General features: G+C 42.5%; 1 protein-coding gene and 1 long non-coding RNA gene across 4 annotated transcripts in view; one reads left to right on the top strand and one right to left on the bottom strand.

The window, feature by feature from the left end:
* The window catches only part of LOC133163716 (SWI/SNF-related matrix-associated actin-dependent regulator of chromatin subfamily B member 1-like), a 96205-nt gene that overhangs the window by 46336 nt on the left and 23764 nt on the right, over positions 1 to 26105 (top strand). For 2 of the 3 annotated variants that reach the window (XM_061293893.1, XM_061293892.1), the window contains exons 5-7: positions 21644 to 21771; positions 21837 to 22003; positions 24691 to 24881. In XM_061293893.1, coding sequence (XP_061149877.1) covers positions 21644 to 21771; positions 21837 to 22003; positions 24691 to 24881 — 486 coding nt within the window. Of the gene's footprint in view, positions 1 to 18304; positions 18403 to 21643; positions 21772 to 21836; positions 22004 to 24690; positions 24882 to 26105 lie in introns of all 3 variants that reach the window. The other variant, XM_061293894.1, reaches the window with a different exon arrangement.
* LOC133163719 (uncharacterized) lies at positions 17467 to 18966 on the bottom strand. The gene is made up of 2 exons (XR_009716436.1): positions 17686 to 18966; positions 17467 to 17602 (listed from the first exon to the last, which is right to left on the bottom strand). It is a non-coding gene; the product is annotated as an uncharacterized LOC133163719 (long non-coding RNA).

Genomic DNA, 26105 nt, shown 5'->3' with positions numbered 1-26105 from the left:
CACGTGCGCCCTGACGTCAGCCTTGTCGTTATTCCACAGATCTAGTATGTATATAACTATATTGTAGCGTTAACAAAGTACCAGGAAAAACGTGGGTTTGGTAAACGGCAAGAGTTCAACGAGGCAACAACTACTGAACTGTAACGATAAAAAAATATACAAGTTGCTACATGAAATAAAATAGTTCCGTAGAGTAGGACCGGGCGTGCGTAAAAGCCATAATAGTTTTTCAAACCTTCTGTGTCACTCCAAATCATTAAATCCTTCAAACTCTTCGTCCTCCCTGTCACTTACAAACAAAGCCGCTCATGATGCCGGTAGTACGTAGGGCCCTTCGTTATCCCGTGATCGAATCTTTGTCCTTTATGTAAACAACCGCCGCGCCGCGCCACTGACGTTGAAAATTTGTGAAAAAAATTCACATATAAGTCGCTCCTCAGTCTAAGTCGCCCCCCCCACCCAAACTATGAAAAAAAACGTGACTTATACACCGAAAAATACAGCATTACCGGAGAGTCCCTAGTTTCACAGATGTTACTGGGAGAAGATGATGACGTTTTGAAGTCTACCTCATTTTCATCAATTTTTGGCTTGCTTGTAGGCTTAGGGCTGGTGGGTACATTGCTTTGGCCCCTTCAACACGTCCCAAATTAATACGCGGGTACAGAATGATATTATGACTAGTGGTGTTAGTGATGGGTACCGGGACCGCGATTGAGTTGCCTCTCTTTGCCTTAAACAGTACTTCTTGGAAATACAATTCTCTAGGCCAGGGGTGTCCAAACTTTTTGCAAAGCAATATTTGGTTAGATGAAAATGTATATTCAGACTTACATTCCTCGAACCATTACTATTGTAAATTAACTTGTAAATATATCCTGTGCTGTCTGCAAATATGTTGATATTGCAAATGAGAATCTATTGTCATTACCAGGATAGATAGGAAGATTAAAATAATAAATTAAAGATAGGTTGATATTGCAAAAGAGAATCTATTGTCAATTGCATTACCAGGATAGTTAAAGATTTCCATCCATCCATTTTCTGAACCGCTTAGTCCCCACGGGGGTCGCGGGTGTGCTGGAGCCTATCCCAGCCGTCATCGGGCAGTAGGCGGGGGACATCTTGAACCGGTTGTCAGCCAATCGCAGGGCACACAGAGACAAACAACCATTTGCATTCGCATTCACACCTAGGGACAATTTGGAGTGCTCAATCAGCCTACCAAGCATGTTTTTGAGATGTGGGAGGAAACCAGAATGAACGGAAAAAACCCATGCGGGCCCGGGGAGAACATGCAAACTCCACACAGGGAGGGCTGGAGGTGGAATTGAACCCGCACCCTCCTAACTGTGAGGCGGTTGTGCTACCCAGTGCCTCACCGAGCCGCGAGTTGAAGATTTCATTACCAATAAATGAAATAAGGGAAAGGTACAAGTTTCTCATCTATGGTGACACAGTCACTGAAGATGAACCGTTTTCTGCAGTTTGCCAAGAAACACTTACACGGAGCCATCCACCACTACTTAGGATCAGGCGGATGTGCTACCCAGTGCCCCACCGAGCCGCGAGTTGAAGATTTCATTACTAATAAATGAAATAAGGGAAAGGTACAAGTTTCTCATCTATGGTGACAGTCACTGAGGATGAACCGTTTTCTGCAGTTTGCCAGGAAACAGGCTTAATCGTGAACAACTTACACCCAGCGGCGGTGGCTAACGGCACCGGACGGAGGAGCAGCGCAACGTGCTAACACCTAGCGGCAGCTGAGGAGAAGGCCCAGCGCGGCTACTAGCGCCTGGTGGCTAACAACAGCGGCCGCCAGCCGCCTTTTGTACAACCCTGGGTAGACGAAAAAGAGCAGACACAGAGATGCCTAAAAAAGTGGAGACGAAGCCAGATGAGGAGGGTGAGTACATGTCACGTAGCCAGGTATCTGACCTGAAAAACAGAAGGATATGTTTATGGCCCTCCTTCAACAGCAGCAGCAACAAAGGCTTCGTCCAACTTATTATGGATTCCACAAATAAAAGATTTGAGACTGTTATTAAAGATATCCAAGAGGTCAAGGTGAGTCTGCAATTCACCCAAAAAGAGGTGGATGACCTGAAATCTTGCAACGACAAACAAACTGAAAAAGCCAACACAATGCAGGCTGACATATTTAAAGTATGTGAAAGTTTGCTAACTATGACTGACAAACTGGAATACCTGGAAGGACAAACCAGAAGAAACAACCTGGTATTTGATGGAGTGGCAGAAGCACCAAAAGAAACCTGGGCTGATACAGAGAGAACAATCACAAACATTTTGAAAGAAAAATTTAAACTACAGCACAAGGTAGAAATAAAGAGAGCACACCGTATAGGGAAACCTAGAGAAGGTGGCAAACCAAGACCTATAGTTGTTAAACTCCTCAGGTATAAAGACAGAGACGCCATATTTCAGCAGGCAAAAGCTCTTCATGGCACAAGAATCGATATCAACAAGGACTACACAGACTCCGTCAAATGGAAAAGAAAAGAACTTACGCCAGAGTTGAGAGCAGCAAGAGAAAGAGGAGACATTGCCTACCTACGAAATGACAGACTGATCATCCATCCACGCACCAGTACGCCCAAGCAGCATAACCAACCTTAGTACACTGAACAACGGACAGTGGGTACGTAAAACACTACACTCTGCATGACTCTGGACATTACACAGATGCAGCACTCTGAATCACAAGCAATACTCAGAATTAATGAACTTCAACAGACTGAACTAAATACTTTCAACTACACAACCTACAAGCAGCTAGACATTGGAATTGATATTGATCCGGAAAACAATTTTCTCTTGAACCTCAACAATGACTGTAACTACTATACAGATGAACAATACAAAAGCACTTTTACGGACGAAAACAAAATATCAATAATTCACTTCAATAGCAGAAACATGTATGCCAATTTTCAAAACATTAAGGATTATTTAAAACAATTTACACAGCAATCAAGAATAGATATTGACTAATTAGATAGATAGATAGATAGATAGATAGATAGATAGATAGATAGATAGATAGATAGATAGATAGATAGATAGATAGATAGATAGATAGATAGATAGATAGATAGATAGATAGATAGATAGATAGATAGATAGATAGATAGAAATACAAATTCTATGTTTCTGAAGCCTGTAATAGAAAAAGAAATTATAGATATAGTATATTCCTGCAAAAACAAGCCATCCACTGATTTCAATGATATTGACATGAAATCAATAAAAACAGTCATTTGTCGAATCTCCAAATCATTAACACACATATTCAACTTGTCACTGCAAAGTGGTAAATTTCCCAGCAATATGAAAATAGCAAAGGTCATTCCACTGTTCAAAACTGGAGACAAACACCTCTTCACTAATTACAGGTCCATCTCTATTCTCCCACAATTCTCAAAAATCTTGGAAAAAGTTTTCATCAGCAGGCTTGATCATTTTATAGAAAAACATGGTTTACTTACAGACAATCAATATGGATTCCAAGGCAACCAATCTACATCACATGCATTAATTGAATTAATGTAAGAAATAACTAACTCTATGGATAAAAAGAAATATGCAGTGCGGGTGTTTATCAATTCAAAAATAAAAATGATGTCATAAGCATTCCTACTCTCCGCATGCACATTTTGCTTCATGATCATACACCAAAAAACATATTAGCATCCCAAAACCCATACACCATGAAGTAAAAGCTTATCTGCAGGATTTAATCAACTGGGGTTGGGTCACAAAATGAAAGTCACTGTACTCTTCACCAATAATGTGTGTAAGAAAGAAATCGGGAGAGCTTAGACTGTAGACTACCGCAAACTTAATCGCACGTCATTACCGGACAGAACCCCTATTCCCAGGATACAGAACTGTCTCAGAAAATTTGAATATTATGATGAAGTTCTTTATTTTCTGTAATGCAATTAAAAAAACAAAAATGTGATACATTCTGGGTTCATTACAATATATTACATTATTTTAATATTGCTGATTATGGCATACAGTTTAAGAAAACTCAAACATCCGATCTCAAAATATTAGAATATCATGTATAATGTATATTAGTAGGGTATTCAACTAATAACTTGAATGGTCTAATTAACTCGAAACACCTGCAAGGGTTTCCTGAGTCTTGAAAAACACTCAGCTTGGTTCAGTAAACTAAATCACAAGTATGGGGAAGACTGCTGATCTGACTGCTGTCCAGAGGACCATCATTGACACCCTCCATCAGGAGGGTAAGACGCAAAAAGAAATTTCTCAAAGAGCAAGCTCTTCACAGAGTGCAGTTTCAAAGTACATCCACAAAAAGTCTGTTGGAAGGGGGAAATGTGGCAGGAAACGCTGCATAACCAAGAGAGATGACGACAGCCTTAAGAGTATTGTGAAGAGTCGCTTCCAGAATTTGGGGGAGCTTCAAAGACAGTGGACTGAAGCTGGAGCCCAGGTATCAAAAGCCACTGTTCACAGACGTGTCCGGGAAATGGGCTACGATAGCCTTATTCCCATGGTCAAGCCACTTCTGAACTCAAGACAACGGAAGGAGTGTCTGACTTGGGCGATGGAAAAGAAGCACTGGACAGTTCCAGAGTTGTCCAAAGTCCTTTTTTCAGACAAAAGCAAGTTTTGTATTTCATTTGGAAGTCAAGGCGCCAGAGTCTGGAGAAAGGCTGGAGAGAAGCAAAATCCAAGTTTCTTGAAATCCAGTGTGAAGTTCCCACAGTCAGCGATGGTTTGGGGAGCCATGTCAGCTGCTGGTGTTGGTCCACTGTGTTTCATCAAGTAAATGCAGATTCTAGAGCACTACATGCTTACGTCTGCTGAAAACCTCTATGGAGATGATGATTTCATTTTCCAGCATGATCTGGCACCTGCCAACACTGCCAAAACCACCAATAAATGGTGTACTGACCATGGCATTACTGTCCTCGATTGGCCTGCCAATTCCCCTGACCTGAACCCCATGGAGAATTTGTGGGGTATTGTGAAGAAGAAGCTGAAAGACACCAGAACCACCTATGCAAATGAGCTAAAGGCTGCTATTGAAGCATCCAGGGCATCCATAACACCTCAGCAATGGCACCGGCCGATTGCCTCCATGCCACGCCGCATTGATGCAGTAATCCGTGCAAAAGGATTCCCAACCAAGTACTGAGTGCATTAATGGACATTTTCAAATATTTGACTTTGTTTTGCTGTTTTAAATCTTTTTTTTCTTAATTGGTCTGAGGAAATATTCTAATTTTTCGAGATAGGACTTTTGAGTTTTCTTAATCTGTAAGGCATAAGCAGCAATATTAAAATAATAAAAGGCTTGCAATGTTTCAGTTGATTTGTACCGTAATTTTCGGACTATGTCGCACCGGAGTATAAGTCGCACCAGCCATAAAATGCCCAAAAAAGTGAAAAAAAAACCATATATATGTATATAAGTCGCTCCTGAGTATGAGTCGCCCCCCCCACCCAAACTATGAAAAAAACGCGATTTATAGTCCGGAAATTACGGTAATAAATCCAGAATGTATTACTTTTTTTTTTTTTTTTAATTGGATTACAGAAAATAAAGAACTTTATCACAATATTCTTATTTTCTGAGACAGTCCTGTACAAGACATGCTTGATACCCTGATACCCTAGTTTGTGGTTTGCAGTGCTTGATCAGGAGAAAGCAGGGTTTTTGGGAGAAGAAAATCAGCTACTCACAGCATTTATCACGCCTTGGGGTCTGTACCAGTGGGTACAGATCTTATTTGGCGTTAGTTCTGCCCCGGCCAAATTTCAGAGAAGCATGGAGGAGTGTCTGTGGGAGTTGCGAGATGACATTTGCCTACCCAACCTTGATAACAACAATTCACAGTAAGTCGTTTCAGGACGTGAGAGCAGTGTTGCAAAGGTACCAGAAGCACGGTGTCAAACTAAGTGCTGAGAAATGTGAACTTTTCAAGTTGAAAGTCAGGTTTATGGCCAGGATTGTGTTGAAAGAAGATCATAGTATGGAACCAGCAGAAGTCGCTCACGTAATGGCACTGAAAGATAGGCAGCCCTGCACCATGGGCAAGGTGAGGCAAATTTTGGGCTTTTTCTCATACTACAGGCCGTATATAGAAGACTCACGCATTGCCAAACATTTGTACAAACTCCTAGCAGCGCCACCAACCACTTTTGATGTGCCCCAAGACTCAAGACTGCGGAAAAATTTAGGTAAAGGGATAAACAAACAAATTCGAGGACAGTTGCCATCCTCTGTCTCGATTGCCGTATTTTTCGGACTATAAGTCGCATTTTTTTCATAGTTTGGGTAGGAGGGGCAACTTATACTCAGGAGCAACTATGTGAAATTTTTCACAAATTCATACTTGATCATTAACACATTACTTACTAGTATAGTTGATCACTTCACGTTATTTCCACTTTAAACCGCACGAGGGCGCACTATGGCTGTGGAATAGTTGGAGCCTCTCTGACAATGAGTTCCATTAACTGACTTCCGGAGTCAGGAGATTTAATGATTTGGAGTGACACAGGTGGTTCAATAAACTTGTTATTTATGTTATAGTTATTTGACAAATAGTTTATTTAGAGTAGCAACGTGTATGTTAGACTTCAGTAGTTTCCGATTGTCTAGCGAGGCCGTGAAGGCAGCGGGGGGGGGGGGGGGGGGGGCTACTGGAAGAGCGATCCAGGGCGCTTGCGTGTGTTGGCTCATATGTTGAGCTCTTGTTTTGTGAAATAAAGAGCCGGTTACCAAACCCACGTCCAGAGATGGGGACTCAAGTCACTGTGATTTGGACTCGAGTCGACTCGAGTCGCTGTTTTGATGGCTTGTGACTTGACTTGACAAAAATAAAAAAACTTGTTGGACTTGAAAGTTAAAGACTCGGGACTTGACTTGACTTGAGACACGATGACTTGAATGACTTCAGTGTTATTTAGTTTATGTTTTCAATTTGAATATGAAATTAATAATACATTTAAAAAAGTAACATCGATAACACGGTAGGAGCGCAGGCTGAGAATGGCGTTGTCAGGATTGGATCGCTACCCTGTCAATCAATCAGTCGTGTCCTCTCTACCTACCGAACGAACGTGTTTATTGGAGAATCACGCCCCTTTATATCAGACATGCACAAACATGTCAGCGGGAGCGGTACCGCGAGGCAAAAGACGGACAGCACAGTGCAAGATATGCAACAGAAACATTTCAGACAGCCGGACGACAACTTCAAACTTTGTCCGTTTAAAGTTTATAGAGCTCTGGTGTATCCAGATGTTACAGATGAAACATAAAGTGTTTCTAATGCTCTTTAATGTGTTTCTTCTTTCAAATTTTTTTCAGATTATTTTTTCATATTTGCAACTCAAATGTGTCAGACACTGTCGGCAGACGTTCATTTGTTTAGATTGAGCTGTCAATCATTGTATGAGGTCATTTCTTTTTTGTTTGATTCCATGGTGTATTTTACTGAATATCAGTAATTACAGTGCAAATCCAAATTATTGTCATATTTTTTTAAACAGGTTAGACCAGTGGTTCTCAATTATTTTCTGTTACGCCCCCCCCTAGCAAGAAGAAAACTCTTCGCGCCCCCCCTTCCCCACCGTGACTATCCTAACTTGTCTTGTAAGTCGTAAAATGTTGCACTGTCGCAAACGTCACAGAAGTAACAATGAGAGCGCCACTGCCCCCTGCTGTGAAGATTCGCAATTACACTTTATTCTAGTACTGCCAAAAAAAAAAGCCTGTTCCCCAGGGTCACACGCGCCCCCCCAGATATAGCACCGCGCCCCCCAAGGGGGGCGCGCCCCACTATTTGAGAAGCACTGGGTTAGACACATTGGACAATGATGGTTACTTAAAGTTACTTATCTTGTCTTTTCACGTTACTAAGATCAGATTCTCCGGGTAAAATTGCAGTAATAAGGTGACTTGACTTGGACTTGACCTATTTAAGGACTTGACTTGGACTTGACTTGACCTATTTAAGGACTTGACTTGACTTGCCCAAGAAAAACATAACTGCGCGTTAGCTTCTCAAACGCTTTGTGTGGCGGGCTCCATCTAGTGTGGAAACTGAGAAGTGCAACAGAGTTGAGCTCAAGCTTCTTGCGCGGGACATATTCAATTATGTTTTCAGAATTTGCTGTGGGCCAATAAAAACTGGACCGCGGGCCGTAGTTTGGACACCCCTAATTTAGAGTGTAACGGATGGTTCATTAAAATTGTTCTTTAAATGACATTTATTTGATATATGTAGTCTGACATCAGCGGCACACGTAGATTCTTACGCCGTCAACAGCTGTTTTTTTTTTTCAAGTGACACAAGACGAAGATTCCGATGGATTTAACGATTTAAAGTGACACAGATGGTTCAATAAAATTATTGTTTATATGTTATTTGATATATAGTTTATGTATTGTTATATGGGCCTGTGGAATAATTTGAACTGCAACTGACGACGAGTACGACCTCAGCGCTGCGCCGCACACGCAGCGTTGTTTACAGAATGGACGACAAATTCGATCGATGATTTAATGAATTGGAGTGACACAGATGGTTTGACAACTGTGTTATTTATGTTATAGTTATTGGAATAACTGTTAATGTTACATCAGGCCCGTTCTCAGTTCCTCGTTTATGTTTATGTCACGTTAGCATACCGTATCGCAAGCCTCTTGTTGCTGGTTCATGTCTGTTCTTGGTGTTGGATTTTGTCAAATAAATTTCCCCCTAAATGCGACTTAAACTCCAGTGCGACTTATATATGTTTTTTTTCCTCTATTTTGTGCATTTTATGGCTGATGCTTTTAGTCCGAAAAATACGGTACGTAGACACTCACCATCAGGTTTTGTGTTATCTTTTTGACAAACTGTCCAGTCCTCCTATCCTAAGTTACCCAGACTTAAATGATCCATTTGTACCCTGATAGGTAAAATATATAGTCACATGCAAAGAAAAAAGGAGCCCTTTAGTATATGAGCTGAAAACAGATAGTGCAGAGTAGAGATGCACCGATCCGACTTTTTCAGTTCCGATACCGATACCGATGCCGTGGCTTTGCGTATCGGTCGATACCCGATACCGATCCGATATTATGGTTGACTTAACAAGCTACATAACTCTACATGTGGAACAGAAAAGACCAAAGGCAATGGCATCAGGCAGACTACACAGTTCTTTGCTCTAAATTAGGGGTGTCCAAACTAACGGTCCAGTTTGTATTGGCCCGCAGCAAATTCTGAAAACATAATTGAATATGGCCCGCACAAGAAGCTTGAGCTCAGCTTCTCAGTTTCCACACTAGATGGAGCCCGCCACACAAAGCGTTTGACGTCCCATTAACACCCCCCCGGAAGAGAAGCGAACACGCAGCGTTTGACATCCGATTAGCCTCCGCCCCCCCCCCCCCCCCATTCGGGAGAGAAGCGAACGCGCAGCCTTTGACGTCCCATTAGCAACCCGAAGAGAAGCGAACGCGCAGGGTTTGACGTCCGCTTAGCAACCCGGGGAAGAGAAGCGAACGTTCGCTCCATGTTTGCGTTTGTTTAGAAAACTCTCGTGGCATGCGGCACACGTGCTGCTGACGTATGACGTAGCCCGCGTCCCAATAGATTAAGGAAAGTATCGGCTCACAGATCGGCTGTATTTTCCGATACCCGATCCATCTATTTTGTTGATATCGGGGCCGATATCCGATCCAGATATCGGATCGGTGCATCTCTAGTGCAGAGGTAAAGGCATTGGCCAGGGAGTGGGACAAGCTCAAGAGGGACGGGACATTGTTCAGGGTAACTGAAGACAAAAATCAATTGCTTCTCCCTTCAATATATCACCCCCTTGTATTGGATGAACTGCACAAACAAATTGGCCACTTAGGCTCAGAGAAAACAAAAACATTGGTAAGGGACTGTTTTTATTGGCCAAAAATGCAAAGAGACAATGAACACTTTGTAATGAATGTATGCGATTGTCTAAAGAAAAGAAGACCAAACAGACAAACCTTTGCATCAATGCAGAATATAGTAACCACTCACCCCTATCAGCTAGTATCAGGTGACTTTCTCCATCTGGAACAATGTAAAGGTGGTTGAGAGTATAGTCCAGTGCAGTGTTTCCCAACCTTTTTTCATTCACGGTACACCTTTTCATTGGAAAAAATCTCGAGGCACACCACCAACAAGAATCTGTTAAGTGTTGCTCCAACTTCTATATTAAAATCAGTTATATTACAACGAAAGACGTAAAGTCGAATAGTTGAATAAAAATAAATACAAAATATTCTTTTAATTGTATTTCTTTTTTTTTAAATAAAAGTGAGTTTTTTAAAAAATGTTTTAGACAGTGTAAGGAATAAACTATTGAAAGTGATTGTGATTAAAATCCAAAAGAATCAACATGACTTTGTTTACTTTTTTAGACTAATCCTACAAATATTACGACAATAAGAACAATGTCACAGCAGCTGAGTGGCTATCACAATCGAAGTGTCTCGATTTGACTGTGTATTTTATGTTGATGAAAAATTAACAATCCAGGTTCTCTGGTTGAGCTGCATGCTCTGATTTCCATCGGACCGCAAATGCACCACAACCATATAGTCATACCGTTTTTTTCCGTGTATAGTGCGCCCCCATGTATAGTACGCACCCTAAGAATGGCATGCTGATGCTGGAAAAAAGCTTGTACCCATGTATAATACGCACCCAATTTTTATGAATTTTTTTTAATTTCTTTTTTAATTTTTTATTTTTTTTTTAAGTCCCAATGATCGTCACACACGCAGGGAGGCAATGGGTCCCATTTTTATAGTCTTTGGTATGGTCTTAACTAGGCTGGATGTAATTTTTTTTGTTGGCGTTGATTTCTCCGACTGCCCGTAAACGCACCACCGCGCTCCGTGCGCGCACTGGAAAGAGGCGGCTCTGTATGGGAGAGACGTTGAAGAGGAATAAAAACACCCTTGGAAACCAAAACTTGCCCCTCGTCGTGACTCGGAGCCGCAACAAATGTTTCGGATTTGTGTAGGGTACATTGTGACAGACAGCAAACTAGCAGGTGATCGAGCGAGCGTCTGATACAAGAGCATTGCGGTCGTATAGAGCGTGTTTGAAATGAACAGCAGAGACGAAAGGAACAAGGCAAAGTGTTGTGAAATAAAATATTACCTGTAATACGCATTTTGTTATTTGCTGATTGAAACTGCTAATTAAACTGTGAATTGAAACTAATAGGAAGAAAACATATCTCGCTCTTAATATAGCTGACGTGTCTTGCGCATACGTTCTGCGCATCTGTAATGGCGGCCTCCGTATGACGTCCGGTCCGCGATGGAGATTAAAAACAAACAATATTTGACAATAACACACCATCAAGGATTGCACCATCGCATCAAACGATGTGTCGTCAATTATGGATTTTTTTGACTAAGTGTGTTGGGCACGATGGCTGAATGCGATGCGCGATTGACAACAAACAAGAAGAAAGGTGAGTTTTATTTCGGGGGAGATTTGTCATGTCTCGTCCCCAGTTTTGCAATGTGTCTAGGTTGCCATAGTTTCTGTTCGCGTCACCCCTCTCTTCCTGTGTCACCTCAATCGATGTAGCGTGTTTTGTATTTAAGTCCTGTCTGCCCCTTGCTCACCGTTGGATCATTGCATGTGTTACTGTCATTCTGTTCCTGTCTTTGGTACTGTCACCCTGTCTTTTTGTTCCACGACTTTGTCGGTCAGTCCTGTTGTTGGTTTTGTTGTACCATGACTTTCTTTAAAAAAAAAAAAAAAAAATTAAAATTATTTTTTTGTACCCATGTATAATACGCACCCCAGATTTTAGGACAATAAATTAGTTAAATTCTGCGCACTATACACGGAAAAAAACGGCAGTATCTGTCACTGTTAGCAAAAGCACACAGCAACACATATAAACTGAATATGTTCCGATGCAATACAATCAGACCGACACAACATGAAATCTCAAGATTCTCCGATTCTCCACGCATGCACTATTAGCAAGTGGCTGACCAGGCCTTGCGCGAACTGGCCAGTGGTTTGGCGATCCTGTTTACAATGCGCTCCGTAGTAAATATTGGACAATCCCATGGCACAGCTGAACATCTCTCACGGCACAGTGGTTGGGAAACACTGGTCTAGTGGTCATGGATCATTATAGAGGCTTTGCCCAGGCATATGCAATGATCAACAAATCAGCAAATAGTGTGGCAGAAAGACTATTTAATGACTTTTGCTTAGATTTGGCTTTGGATTTGGCTTTGGATTTAGGGAGAGAGTGTGAAAGCAAGCTTTTAAGTCACCTGAAGGAGTTGTCTGGTGTAAAGAGATCTCACAGAACTCCATATCATCCTCATGGGAATGGACTAACAGAACAAGTCAATGGAGTCTCCTCTTTTTGCTGAGAACACTCACCAAAGAACAAAAATTAGACTGGAAAATACACTTTCCCAAGGTAATGAATGCGTACAATTGTACTGCTAACGAGGCCACGGGTTATTCGCCATTCTTCTTACTTCTCGGTAAATTACCAAGGCTTCCTGTTGACCTATTTGGCATTGAGCAAGAAGAAAGCCCAGGCTCCTACCAGGGCTATGTTGGCAAATGGAGAAGCAGGATGATTGAGGCTTACAACATTGCCTCAAGGAATGCGGTTAAGTAAGCCGGTAGAGGTAAAAGAGTGGATCCTGATGAGGACTTATCGGATGCTGTCACATGGTCTGTCTGCAAGCCACACGGCTCCCCTTTGCTGGACCCCACTGCAGTAGAATTTGTCCCACAGATCAAGAGAGTTCCGAGCAAGCTGATGAAACGCGTCAATCTAGTCCCTTTTCCATCTGTTAGGGAAGTTGAGTACATTGCAGATGCAGAAGATATAGCTGATGGGTCAGATTCCAAAGACGCAAGAGCAACAGAGCAGGGGAGTTCATACCCGAAGACAGAGAGGCGGAAGCCACAAGTTTTGACTTACAATACTCTGGGTCAACCGACTTTCACAGAGAGGAGAGTAGCAGCTAAATCTTTTGGTGTTAGAGGTTTTTGGTGACCTTGGTTAAGAATGCTTGAATTGTTTATTTGACCTCTGTGCATTTCTAGGTCAAATGAACAACCAATGTATTTCTGTTTATTGAAGTAAGGTGGCAAATACGGCCAACTTTGAGATTGTAAGACCTGGGAAAACATTGCTGTAATGTGAGCATAGACAAATGCCACATATGTATGCAAGCCTATTTTTTTGTTATTGGTTATTGCAAATGTTGAGCTGTTGAATGCTTACACTGAACTTTTCAGGATTACACGTAATTGCAGTGCATAGTTGTCAGGGTATGTGGGTAAAAAAAAAAGAGAAATGTCTTCCAACCTGTTTACCGGTCTACTCTTGGCTATTCTGTCGGTAAATTGTTTACCTTGATGTGAGTTTTAAGTCAAGATGACATCTTTCAAGTGGGGGAGGGTGTGAGAGTCTCAACTGACTCACAGATGTTTCATTGATTTTCTATTCATTTATGGGCTTTCTGTGGGTTTACAATAATCATCATTCGCCTTCACACAATAATAAAGGACAGGAATAACAATAGTGTGAAGGTCTTCACCTTCACACTAATAAAGCACAGGAATAACAATAGTGTGAAGGTCTTCACCTTCACACTAATAAAGGACAGGAATAACAATAGTGTGAATGTCTTCACCTTCACACTAATAAAGGACAGGAATAACAATAGTGTGAAGGTCTTCACCTTCACACTAATAAAGTAAATGGAGTAGAATAACATATGTGTGAAGGCCTTCGCCTTCACACAATTAAACAAACCATTGACTAAAATACAAACAGTAGCCAAATTTAATCACGATCCCAAAGCTATTGTCACAGGAACTTGAAATACAATCACTTTGTAATGATGATAACATAAAATTGTCTGACTGAATCATGCCTCGCCTTGGAAGTAGAGTTATGTACTGCAGGGAAAGAAATGACAGAAAGTGGGAAACAAATAATTAAGTGACATTTCCACAATGCTTTGAATGTCTTTTATGATTACAAATACTGAGAAAAATACGGTGGCGAGATTGAAAGTCAATATTTCCTAACTACCGTTTTTTTCCGTGTATAGTGCGCAAAATTTAACTAATTTATTGTCCTAATATCTGGGGTGCGCATTATACATGGGTACAAAAAAATTTTATTTATTTTTTTTTAAAAATTTTTTTTTAAGTCCCAATGATCGTCACACACGCAGGGAGGAAATGGGTCCCATTTTTATAGTCTTTGGTATGGTCTTAACTAGGCTGGATGTAATTTTTTTTGTTGGCGTTGATTTCTCCGACTGCCCATAAACGCACCACCGCGCTCCGTGCGCGCACGGGAAAGAGGCGTGCGGACGTGAAAAAGGCGGCTTTGTATGGGAGAGACGTTGAAGAGGAATAAAAACACCCTTGGAAACCAAAACTTGCCCCTCGTCGTGACTCGGAGCCGCAACAAATGTTTCGGATTTGTGTAGGGTACATTGTGACAGACAGCAAACGAGCAGGTGATCGAGCAAGCGTCTGATACGAGAGCATTGCGGTCGCGTGGAGCGTGTTTGAAGTGAACAGCAGAGAAGAAAGGAACAAGGCAAAGTGTTGTGAAATAAAATATTACCTGTAATACGGATTTAGGTAGAGAACTGAACTCTCGCTCTTTATATAGCTGACGTGTCTTGCGCATCCGTTCTGCGCATCTGTAATGGCGGCCTCCGTATGATATCCGGTTTGCGTGTGTGCGAGAGCGAGAGAGAGAGTGCGAGAGAGAACGCTCAACCGTAGCGCGCCGCCGACCGCCCAACTGCACCGCGCTGGTCGATTATTGTGACAGAGCCGTCGCTGAAATTTAGAAGATATTTTTAAAGTCCTGATGTACTTTCTAAAATTTAAGTGGACCTCAGTGCGCACTGCGCAGGGAGCTTAATTTGGTGCGGTCGCGCAACCGCAGCGCGCCGGGCGCTCACTGTCGCATTGCTTAAAGAGCGCCTTTGTGTTTTAGGATGAACAGCAGAGACCAAAGGAACAAGGCAAAGTGTTGTGAAATAAAATACCGTTTTTTTCCGTGTATAGTGCGCCCCCATGTATAGTACGCACCCCTAAAAATGGCATGCTGATGCTGGAAAAAAGCTTGTACCCATGTATAATACGCACCCAATTTTTATGAATTTTTTTAAAAAAAAAAAATTTTTTTTTTTTTTTTTTTTTAGTCCCAATGATCGTCACACACGCAGGGAGGCAATGGGTCCCATTTTTATAGTCTTTGGTATGGTCTTAACTAGGCTGGATGTAATTTTTTTTGTTGGCGTTGATTTCTCCGACTGCCCGTAAACGCACCACCGCGCTCCGTGCGCATGGAGCGTGTTTGAAGTGAACAGCAGAGAAGAAAGGAACAAGGCAAAGTGTTGTGAAATAAAATATTACCTGTAATACGGATTTAGGTAGAGAACTGAACTCTCGCTCTTTATATAGCTGACGTGTCTTGCTCATCCGTTCTGCACATCTGTAATGGCGGCCCCCGTATGATATCCGGTTTGCGTGTGTGCGAGAGCGAGAGAGAGCGAGAGAGAGAGCGCGCGAGAGAACGCTCAACCGTAGCGCGCCGCCGACCGCCCAACTGCACCGGGCTGGTCGATTATTGTGACAGAGCCGTCGCTGAAATTTAGAAGATATTTTTAAAGTCCTGATGTACTTTCTAAAATTTAAGTGGACCTCAGTGCGCACTGCGCAGGGAGCTTAATTTGGTGCAGCGCGCCGGGCGCTCACTGTCGCATTGCTTAAAGAGCGCCTTTGTGTTTTAGGATGAACAGCAGAGACCAAAGGAACAAGGCAAAGTGTTGTGAAATAAAATATTACCTGTAATACGCATTTTGTTATTTGCTGATTGAAACTGCTAATTAAACTGTGAATTGAAACTAATAGGAAGAAAACAACTCTCGCTCTTTATATAGCTGACGTGTCTTGCGCATCCGTTCTGTGCATTTTATTTCACAACACTTTGCCTTTCTTCTCTGCTGTTCACTTCAAACACGCTCCATGCGACCGCAATGCTCTCGTATCAGACGCTTGCTCGATCACCTGCTCGTTTGCTGTCCCGTGCGCGCACGAAGCGCGGTGGTGCGTTTATGGGCAGTCGGAGAAATCAACGCCAACAAAAAAAATTACATCCAGCCTAGTTAAGACCATACCAAAGACTATAAAAATGGGACCCATTGCCTCCCTGCGTGTGTGACGATCATTGGGACTTAAAAAAAAAAAAAAAAAATAAAAAAAAGTTTTTTTTTTTTTTTTCTTTTGTACCCATGTATAATGCGCACCCCGGATTTTAGGACAATAAATTAGTAAAATTTTGCGCACTATACACGGAAAAAAACGGTATTACCTGTAATACGCATTTTATTTGCTGATTGAAACTGCTAATTAAACTGTGAATTGAAACTAATAGGAAGAAAACAACTCTCGCTCTTTATATAGCTGACGTGTCTTGCGCATCCGCTCTGTGCATTTTATTTCACAACACTTTGCCTTGTTCCTTTCTTCTCTGCTGTTCACTTCAAACACGCTCCATGCGACCGCAATGCTCTCGTATCAGACGCTTGCTCGATCACCTGGTCGTTTGCTGTCTGTCACAATGTACCCTACACAATCCGAAACATTTGTTGCGGCTCCGAGTCACGACGCGGGGCAAGTTTTGGTTTCCAAGAGTGTTTTTATTCCTCTTCAACGTCTCTCCCATACAGAGCCGCCTTTTTCACGTCCTCACGCCTTTTTCACATGCGCGCACGGAGCGCGGTGGTGCGTTTACGGGCAGTCGGAGAAATCAACGCCAACAAAAGAAATTACATCCAGCCTAGTTAAGACCATACCAAAGACTATAAAAATGGGACCCATTGCCTCCCTGCGTGTGTGACGATCATTGGGACTTAAAAAAAAAAAATATATATATATATTTTTTAAAAATTCATAAAAATTGGGTGCGTATTATATATGGGTACAAGCTTTTTTCCAGCATCAGCATGCCATTTTTAGGGTGCGTATTATACATGGGGGCGCACTATACACGGAAAAAAACGGTAGTCAAAAACAGCTTTTAATGATACAGTAGTCACAATGCACAACTGTAGTACTAATGATAATTCATCATCATATTTTTTAATTAATGTTATTTGACTATTCCAAACTTCAACAGTACAAAAAACGCACAATTGAGAAACTAATAATTTGCTCCTGGATGGTTATTTTGTACGAGATCAGGTACAAGTAATTTAGTCATCTGGCATGAGAAAAGAGACCTAGAGTTACATGTCTACTTTATATGTAAATGTAGACATGATATTTAATCTCATGACAGCCTCAAATGTCAGCATGATGCCATATGATTACTTTTAATCCCTTCATGATTTAAAAACCAGAACAGAAAACAGACTATACTATGAGGCCTCGCAGAGGGACAGCTTCCGACAGTTAAAGGCTAAGGTGTTTTCTGTCTGCATGACTGGATGCATGTAGAACCACAGGCAAGACCCAGGAACATACTAGAGGAACATGAAAGAGGTGTTGAGGAGAAGGGGTAAAATTAAAGAGTGCTTCCTGACAATTTTGCTTGTTGGCTACTCACAGAAGAAGCAGGAGAAGTCATGTGTGTTTGGGAGTTTGTGTTCCATGCTGCAGGCGTCCCTTCTACAAGTCTTCCTGAAGTGCGTGACTCTCGCTGTGCTACAACATAATATCATAATCAATTCATGTTGAGGAGAAGCGGTAAAATTAAAGTTTAACAGGGCTTCACCTTCACACTAATAATAAAGTACAGGAATAACAATAGTGTGAAGGTCTTGTAGTCGGACTTTTCTGCCTCGCACACCAGCTCAGGCTCCTTTGCAGTCAGAGAGGTGACATTCCATGTCCCAAGAGCCAGCTTCTGCAGCCGTGGATCGGACCGCCAAAGTCTCTGCCTTTGTCCACCGCCCAGCTTACACTGCACCTGAACCCTTTGGCCCCTCCCACAGGTGGTGAGCCAATGGGAAGGGGGACCCACGTTTCCTTTTCGGGCTGTGCCCAGCCGGGCCCCATGGGCGAAGGCCCGGCCACCAGACGCTCACCTTTGAGCCCCACCTCCAGGCCTGGCTCCAGAGGGGGGCCCCGGTTACCCGAGTCCGGGCGAGGGAAAACGAAGTCCGTTTATGTTTTTTTTCATAAGGGGCTTGTGTGTGCCGTGCTTTGTCTGGCCCCTCTCCTAGGACCTTTTTGCCATGGGTGACCCTACCAGTGGCATGATGCCCCAGACAACATATCACCTGGGATCATTGGGGCACCCAAACCCCTCCACTGCGATAAGGTGACGACTCACGGAGGGGTAAATGTAAATGAAGGGGTAAATGTAAATCCCCTAAATGTAAATTCCTACAAACCCTGGAAGTCGACGCTAATTTGTTCCAGGACCGTTGAGAAGCGAAGTTGTCGAGTTAATGTAATTAGTCTAATTTTGTCTGAAACAAAAACATAAAACCACAAAAAAAAAAAAAAAATAGACTGTACATGGCACTTGTCGGACATTTAAAAGACAAATAATGAGCTCTAAATAAATTAAACAAAACAAAATAAAACCATTTAAACACAAAACATACTTACCAATGTTCGAAGAGTCAACGTCCTGGAATTAATTTCCCAAAAGCAAATCATTGTGAATCATTGTCAAACGCGCACTTTTTATTAAAGTGCCTCCGGCTCCCCGGTAACGGGTTCAATAAGCCGGGGCGAAGGGACTCGTCCGTAGCTGACCACCCGAGTTAAATTAATTCTACCAGAATCAATCTAATTTCTATACGACGCCAACCCCTTTCAAGTCATCCGACGCGCGAGCCGAGTAACTCAATTCGAGGCAAGTCACCGGTATGACCGTGCCGTAATGATGGCTCCCTTCGGTTGTTTGATGCTGGTATTACGTTACGGATATTTTTTAGATGCCTTTGTTAAGACCTTAAGGATTCGTTAATTTACTAGAGCGCCCTCGCCCTAGCTGAGCTCAAAATAACTACTTCGAACCAGATCTGACAATTCCTGATGTTAAGGATTAAAGCTGTCTTCACTTTAAAAAGAATTGAACGGATTTAAAGAATGACTATGATAGGGAAATAAAGACATTTTAAAGTTGTAATTACCGCATATAACACCATGCTCGACATAGTTAATACGAAATAATCGATACGAATTAAGGCTCAAGAAGAGATTTAATGAATAAGCAAGAAAAAGGATTGCAAGTCGAAAATACAAAATAACAAGACTCACCCACACAGAACAAGAGAGGGGACTAAAGGTCTAAAATCCCATTTGGTTGAACAAGTCGAGTGATCGGCTCTCCTTTGTTCCAAAATCCGAATTCTGTTTAAAAAAGAGGAAAGGTCTGGTCATGAGGAGAAAGTAAAAGTGGCGACTTCCCCTTTCTGTCCGGTGGCTTTCTCTCCTGCTTTCCTCGAAGCTTAAAATTTTACAATGTCCAATTCGAAGACTCTGGAAATTCATTTTAGTAGATTTTGGTTCAATCTCAAAAAGAATGCAAAATCCATCTTCGTTCTTTTACTCCGGGCAGCGTCACGGCCATCGCCCTGACTAGGAAGAAGCGCGCCCGCTCTGTGTCCGGGCAACCTATTTATAGGCTTCTGGCATTACCTCATTGGAATTACATCATCCCGCACGTCAGGTGGCCTTCCTGGAAGTTTCTGGAAGTTTCGAGAATGTTCCTTAGCTGATGCCTGTCCAGGCCAGCTAGAAACCACTGGTTGTCTTGGCAACCTTGCTTCAAGCAGCAATAACCGGAAACAGATGTTTCCTGTTTTGCTCGTTCTTTACTTTTAGTATTAGCCCTTAAGTCTCCTCTCAACTTAATGCATTCAGGTATGGATGGAACACCAATGTTAAATACAGGTTGGACAAAACATTGCAACATGAATCACATACATCTTGTCTGATAAAGATCAATCTCAACACATAATAGTACTTAACACAATAATGGGTTCTTCCAACCTAAACACATATACTGATATTTCTCAAGCTGTTGCATCTTAAAATTATGGCATAGCAAATTCATATTCCAAAATTGTGCGTTGCTACGTGTTTGAACAGGTCGTGTCCTCCCAATTGCTAACTATTTGATTTATTAGATTTGTTAATTTCCATCAGGTCACCCCTATGTCAAGCTTTAACACCATCTCCTGGTGAAACTTTGAACTACTACATGTTTTGGGATTTTTAAACTGTTGTTATTGCATGAACTCAGTTCTTCAGCGTGAACCCCCGTGATCTTGTGGTCTTACAGGTGCAGCTTTCCGGAAACGCATTGCATATGACCGCAGTCGGCTTAAAATCTGCTAAATCTTCTTTTACTTTCGGCTTTTCCCCTCAGTGCCATGAGAATTTTTACGCCGGATGCCCTTCCTGACACAACCCTCTGTATTTACCCGGGCTTGGGACCGGCACAGGCTGGCTTGTGTCCCCATATGGCTGCATTTTAAAATCCGCTAAGTAACAACGCCAAATAATATCGGATTCCAAAGCTATGCTCGACATCAGAGTCAAAGTTTTCCCGACATTTTGCATCAAAATCCGAATATGACGAGTACTGAGGCGGTCGACTTCCGGGGTGCTACTGTACTACAGTGAAACCTCTACTTGCGAACGCCTGTACTTGAAAAAATTTTGAGATACGAACTGGTGCCTTTAGATTTTTTCACCTCCACTTACAAACCACATTCGACGTCTGAACCCGTGAGCAATTCTGTCAGAGCGTGTCAGGTGACGTGACGTGTGTGCGTGTCTCTACCCTTTGCTCAGCCACTTCCTGTGCTCGTCTTGGCGCTGTTAGCAAATTGCCAAGTTCATCCGTAGTTAGTCCGGAGTTTTTGTAATCAATCGTGTCTTCTAAACAAGCAAGTGCAAAAAGTGGCGAGGCTAGTCAGAAGAACGTGTAGCGAATGTAGAATTAGGTATGGTACATGATTTCCTACCCCACCCCACCCCTCTCAAGCTCCTATACACTAATAGCAAGTCTTCACGTCTTTTATGGTAAAGCAGTTAAACATTAATCTTACATTTTGTATTTATTCTTGCGGGAAAATTTGCATCTGCCAAATTCTCTACCAAGGAACGCGACCATTGAACAAATCAAGTACGGTACGTAAGTTGAGGTTTCAGTGTATCATCTTAATTGTCTTATTAATATGTGTACACATTAAAGAAGTCGAGCTGTAAACTATTGATGGCCATATAAGAGTAATTCCTTGCTAGTGCAATACATACCAAAATTTTATCTGATTAGTCGACTAATTTCGGTACTGTTGGGGATTAGTCAAATAGCAAAATAAATGTTTGCTGCAGCCCCACATCCATGGGAGAGTACAAGTCAATCTGATCGGCACTTGGCTTTGAGTTTTTCTTTGTCTCGTTGGTGGTTTGTTTCTTGAAGACAACTCTTTGGTACTAGAAATGAATTTTTAAGCGTTGGTTTGTTTTTATGTCCCCTGACTCTGCATTTGTTGTACTGTATGCATGTGAATGAAAAGACCAATCCGATCTCTCCGTAGTTTTGATGATCATGATCCTGCTGTGATTCATGAGAATGCTGCCCAAATAGAAGTGCTGGTTCCCATTCGTCTTGACATGGAGATAGATGGGCAAAAACTCAGAGATGCTTTCACCTGGAACATGAATGGTAACATTAATTGCAATGAATGTGTTATTTTGTTTCTTTTTAACTTTGACTCCATTCCTCAACAGAAAAACTGATGACTCCAGAAATGTTTGCAGAAATTCTGTGTGATGACTTGGATCTGAATCCTCTGACTTTTGTCCCTGCCATCACCTCAGCCATACGTCAGCAGATCGAGTCATACCCTACCGACAGCATTTTAGAGGAGCAGGCAGACCAAAGGGTCATCATCAAGGTGGGTTCTGATACAAAGTAAAGTTTCAACAATTTTTAAATTGTTCCCAGTAGTCTCGGGGTGTATTCAGACCTGACTGTTTGGTCCACTTTAAACGGACCAGGGTTTGAAATTTGTAACGCTTTGTGCGGGTGTGAATACACGCAAACAAATCCTGGTGCGGATTAAAGAAACGGACCGAGACTAACTCTGATGTGATTCGCTTCAGGTGTGAATACAAACAGCGTAGATCCAACCCAACAGCACAAATATGCAGAGCAGGAATGCAGCGCGTAGGACTCGCATGTTTTCCTCCATTTCCGGGTCTGTGCTCTGTGTGCTGCCCTGGTCACTGCTGTCCAATGGGAGCACAGATCGTCACAAGCGTGGGCGTGTTTACAAAATATACTTCTCTTGCGAAATGTACAGTTTGAATAGGAACCGCACTAAACAAAAAAAATTAAGTTAGCTTTTGGTCCGGACCAAACAAGCGGACTAAAGGACTTTTCTGGTCTGAATAGACCCTTATAACCGTCTCTGGCATGCATTTAATAAAAGACACACTAAGGATCAAGGTTTAGAAGGCCCTATTTATTTTCTTACTGAAATTAGTCGATTGAATTTAAATGGAATTAAACCTGTGAGTATATTAAAGGGTTGTCACAGCGCAGGGAACTTTGGGGTACTGGCACAATTGGGCACTAGCATATTCGGGTATCTGCTCATTACAATTTTTTTTTTTTTTCCCGAAAATGGCACATCAAACTTCTAACATTGGATTTTTTCCCCCCAAGCCTAGTGCGTTGTGTGTATGAGTTTTCACACATGTTTTGACATCAGTAGTCTCTTCTCAAAGTTTCTTCTTTTTCTGTATTGGGGTTATGAGTTTTTCCTTACCTACGTAGTTAAGAGCTTGAATCGTGGGATGCTTCCACTCACTATAAAATGTGGGTCCATGAAGCCCTTTAGATACTCTTGTAAATTAGGGTTATGGAAATGAAATAACTTTGCTTCTGCATTAGCTGTTGGTTTTAACTCCTGTTTCAGTCTTGGGGTGTTACATATGCCTCTATCTGCTCGTATTGCAAATCTTGGTGAAATGTTAAACTCGGGCTGTTTTTTTTTTTTTAAACTTAATAGAAAGTGGTACTAAACTCTTTTTAAAAACATTTTTGTTTTGAACCGCACAATAAACTAAGACTGATTACCGTATTTTCACGACCAAAGGGCACACCGTACTAAAGGGCGCAGTCTCCATTATGTGTGCCATTACTGTATTTAACACACACATAGGGCGCACCGTATCATAGGGCGCATGCATGCCATGATTTACGGTAAACAAAGAAAAAAACGGCACAGGAGCAAGAAAGTAAGTTCGGTTGTACTTTATTCTGCTGTTTAACCATGTACTCTACTGTACTCCCATTATTGTTAATTGATATTCATACGCAAATCCGTCCAAGTCCTCATCTTCTGTATCCAAATTAAAGTTGGGCAAGTTCACCATCTGACATGCCAATTTCGTCATTGTGTCGTCGTTGTCACGTTACTCTTCGGCAATGGGCCCGGCTTTTCAGGAATTGTGCCTCGTTAGCATGTCTCTGTCTATGTATTCCTCTACATATTCCTCTAAGTCCTCTGATTGTGCCTCGTCAGCAAACGTAAACGTAAGCAAATGGGTGCCTGTATATCACATCTCTGTGTAGCAGAAGCCAATGGCGGCGGAGGTACGTACTCTTCTACGTGTTACATCCAGTCGTCTGACTGGTTTACCGCCCCCGATCAACGTAAAACGTAATGTCCTCTGATCGGTTCATCGAGTGCCTGTATATTATGTCTGTGTGGCGGAAGCCACACAAAACAATGGCGGCGAAGGTACGTACTCCTTTACGTGACACGTCTTGTCCTGTGATTGTTTTTTTTGTCCCGATCTACGTGGCGTTTACGCCTGTATATTACGGAAGTCACACAAAACAACTTTACAGATTTTTGATTTTGGTCCTCACAAAAGGCGTACCTTCGTTTTTTGAGAAAATTAAAGGCGTTTTTGTGCGCCCTATGGTTGTAAAATTATGGTATTTTGCCAAACGTGAAGTGTGTGCAAAGTTCTATTCTATTCTGTTCAATTCAATGTATTTACAAGAAAAAAAATTGTGGTCCATGACCAAACCGCGTTAGACAGAAAGTCATGTAGAATTGAAGTGCATAAAATCGAGCTTCAGCTGTATTATTTAAATCATGATTTCAATCAAATAACCCAAACTGTTCGTGTGAAAGTTCAGAACACAATATATACCTGTAAGGAACAACAAGAAATCAATCATAGTATTGTAAACCAAATGTGGCAGAATTAGCTTTTTTCGTTTGTGCAGGAATTTCTGTGATCATGGTATGTATCATTTCAGTCTTTTCACATTTTGGTTTTATTGAAATATATCTCTTAAACTTGGATTTTTTGCGATGCACTCGAGTTTTTACATTTTGTTTACAAGTGGTTAAGGTTGTGGCATCGCCATCTGAATACATTTGAGGTTGTTTGTCATACATTTTTTATTAAGAGCTTTGTGTGCGTGTGTGTGTGTGTGTGTGTGTGTGTGTGTGTGCGTGCGTGCGTGTGTGCGTGTGTGCGTGCGTGTGCGCGCGCGTGTGTATGTGTGTGTGTGTGTGTGTGTTTGTTTGTTTGTTTGTTTTCTCTCCTTTTAATCCAGCTCAACATCCATGTGGGAAACATCTCACTTGTGGACCAGTTTGAATGGGACATGTCAGAACATGAAAACTCCCCTGAGTCCTTTGCACTGAAGTTGTGCTCTGAACTAGGCCTAGGAGGGGAATTTGTGACGACAATTGCCTACAGCATTCGAGGACAACTTAGCTGGCACCAGAGAACATATGCCTTCAGGTAACTCACACAACCATTTTCGATTTTGATTCGATTATTGAGTTTTATTGGACGATGTTGTGTAAGATTACTCTGTTGGTGTCAGAGCAGCACTGGCGGAGCTTGGATATTTTTCTTTGGGTGTGTGTGGGGGTGCAAAACTAAAAATAAAAATTACAAACCCCCACATTTATTTTGAAAATGCTGATGTTTCCTACGGGGACATGTGGAAATCCATCCATCCATCAATCCATCCATCTTCTTCCGCTTATCCGGGGTCGGGTCGCGGGGGCAGCAGCTTCAGGAGGGACTCCCAGACTTCCCTCTCCCCAGCCACTTCATCTAGCTCATCCCGGGGGATCCCAAGGCGTTCCCAGGCCAGCTGAGAGACATAGTCTCTCCAGCGCGTCCTGGGTCGTCCCCGGGGTCTCCTCCCGGTGGGACATGCCCGGAACACCTCCCTAGGGAGGCGTCCAGGAGGCATCCTGATGAGATGCCCGAGCCACCTCATCTGGCTCCTCTCAACGTGGAGGAGTAGCGACTCTACTCCGAGTCTCTCCCGGATGACCGAACTTCTCACCCTATCTCTAGGGGAGAGCCCGGACATCCTGCGGAGAAAACTCATTTCGGCCGCTTGTATCCGGGATCTCGTTCTTTCGGTCACGACCCATAGCTCGTGACCATAGGTGAGGGTAGGAGCGTAAATCGACCGGTAAATTGAGAGCTTTGCCTTTTGGCTCAGCTCTCTCTTTACCACGACGGACCGGTACAGAGTCCGCATTACTGCCGACGCTGCACCGATCCACCTGTCGATCTCGCGCTCCATCCTCCCCTCACTCGTGAACAAGACCCCAAGATACTTAAACTCCTCCACTTGGGGCAGGACCTCATCCCCGATCCGGAGAGGGCATTCCACCCTTTTCCGATCGAGGACCATGGACTCGGATTTGGAGGTGCTGACCCTCATCCCGACCGCTTCACACTCGGCTGCGAACCGCTCCAGTGAGAGCTGGAGATCACGGCCTGAAGAAGCCAACAGCACCACGTCGTCTGCAGAAAGCAGAGACGCGATGCTGAGGTCCCCAAACCGGACACCCTCAACGCCTCGGCTGCGCATAGAAATTCTGTCCATAAAAATTATAAACAGAATCGGTGACAAAGGGTAGCCTTGGCGGAGTCCAACCCTCAATGGAAACGAATCCGACTTACTGCCGGAAATGCGGACCAAACTCTGGCATCGGTGAT

The sequence above is a fragment of the Syngnathus typhle genome, linkage group LG12 (assembly GCF_033458585.1).
Source record: "Syngnathus typhle isolate RoL2023-S1 ecotype Sweden linkage group LG12, RoL_Styp_1.0, whole genome shotgun sequence".
NCBI classification, from domain to species: domain Eukaryota; kingdom Metazoa; phylum Chordata; class Actinopteri; order Syngnathiformes; family Syngnathidae; genus Syngnathus; species Syngnathus typhle.
This window is presented reverse-complemented; position numbering and strand designations above follow the sequence as displayed.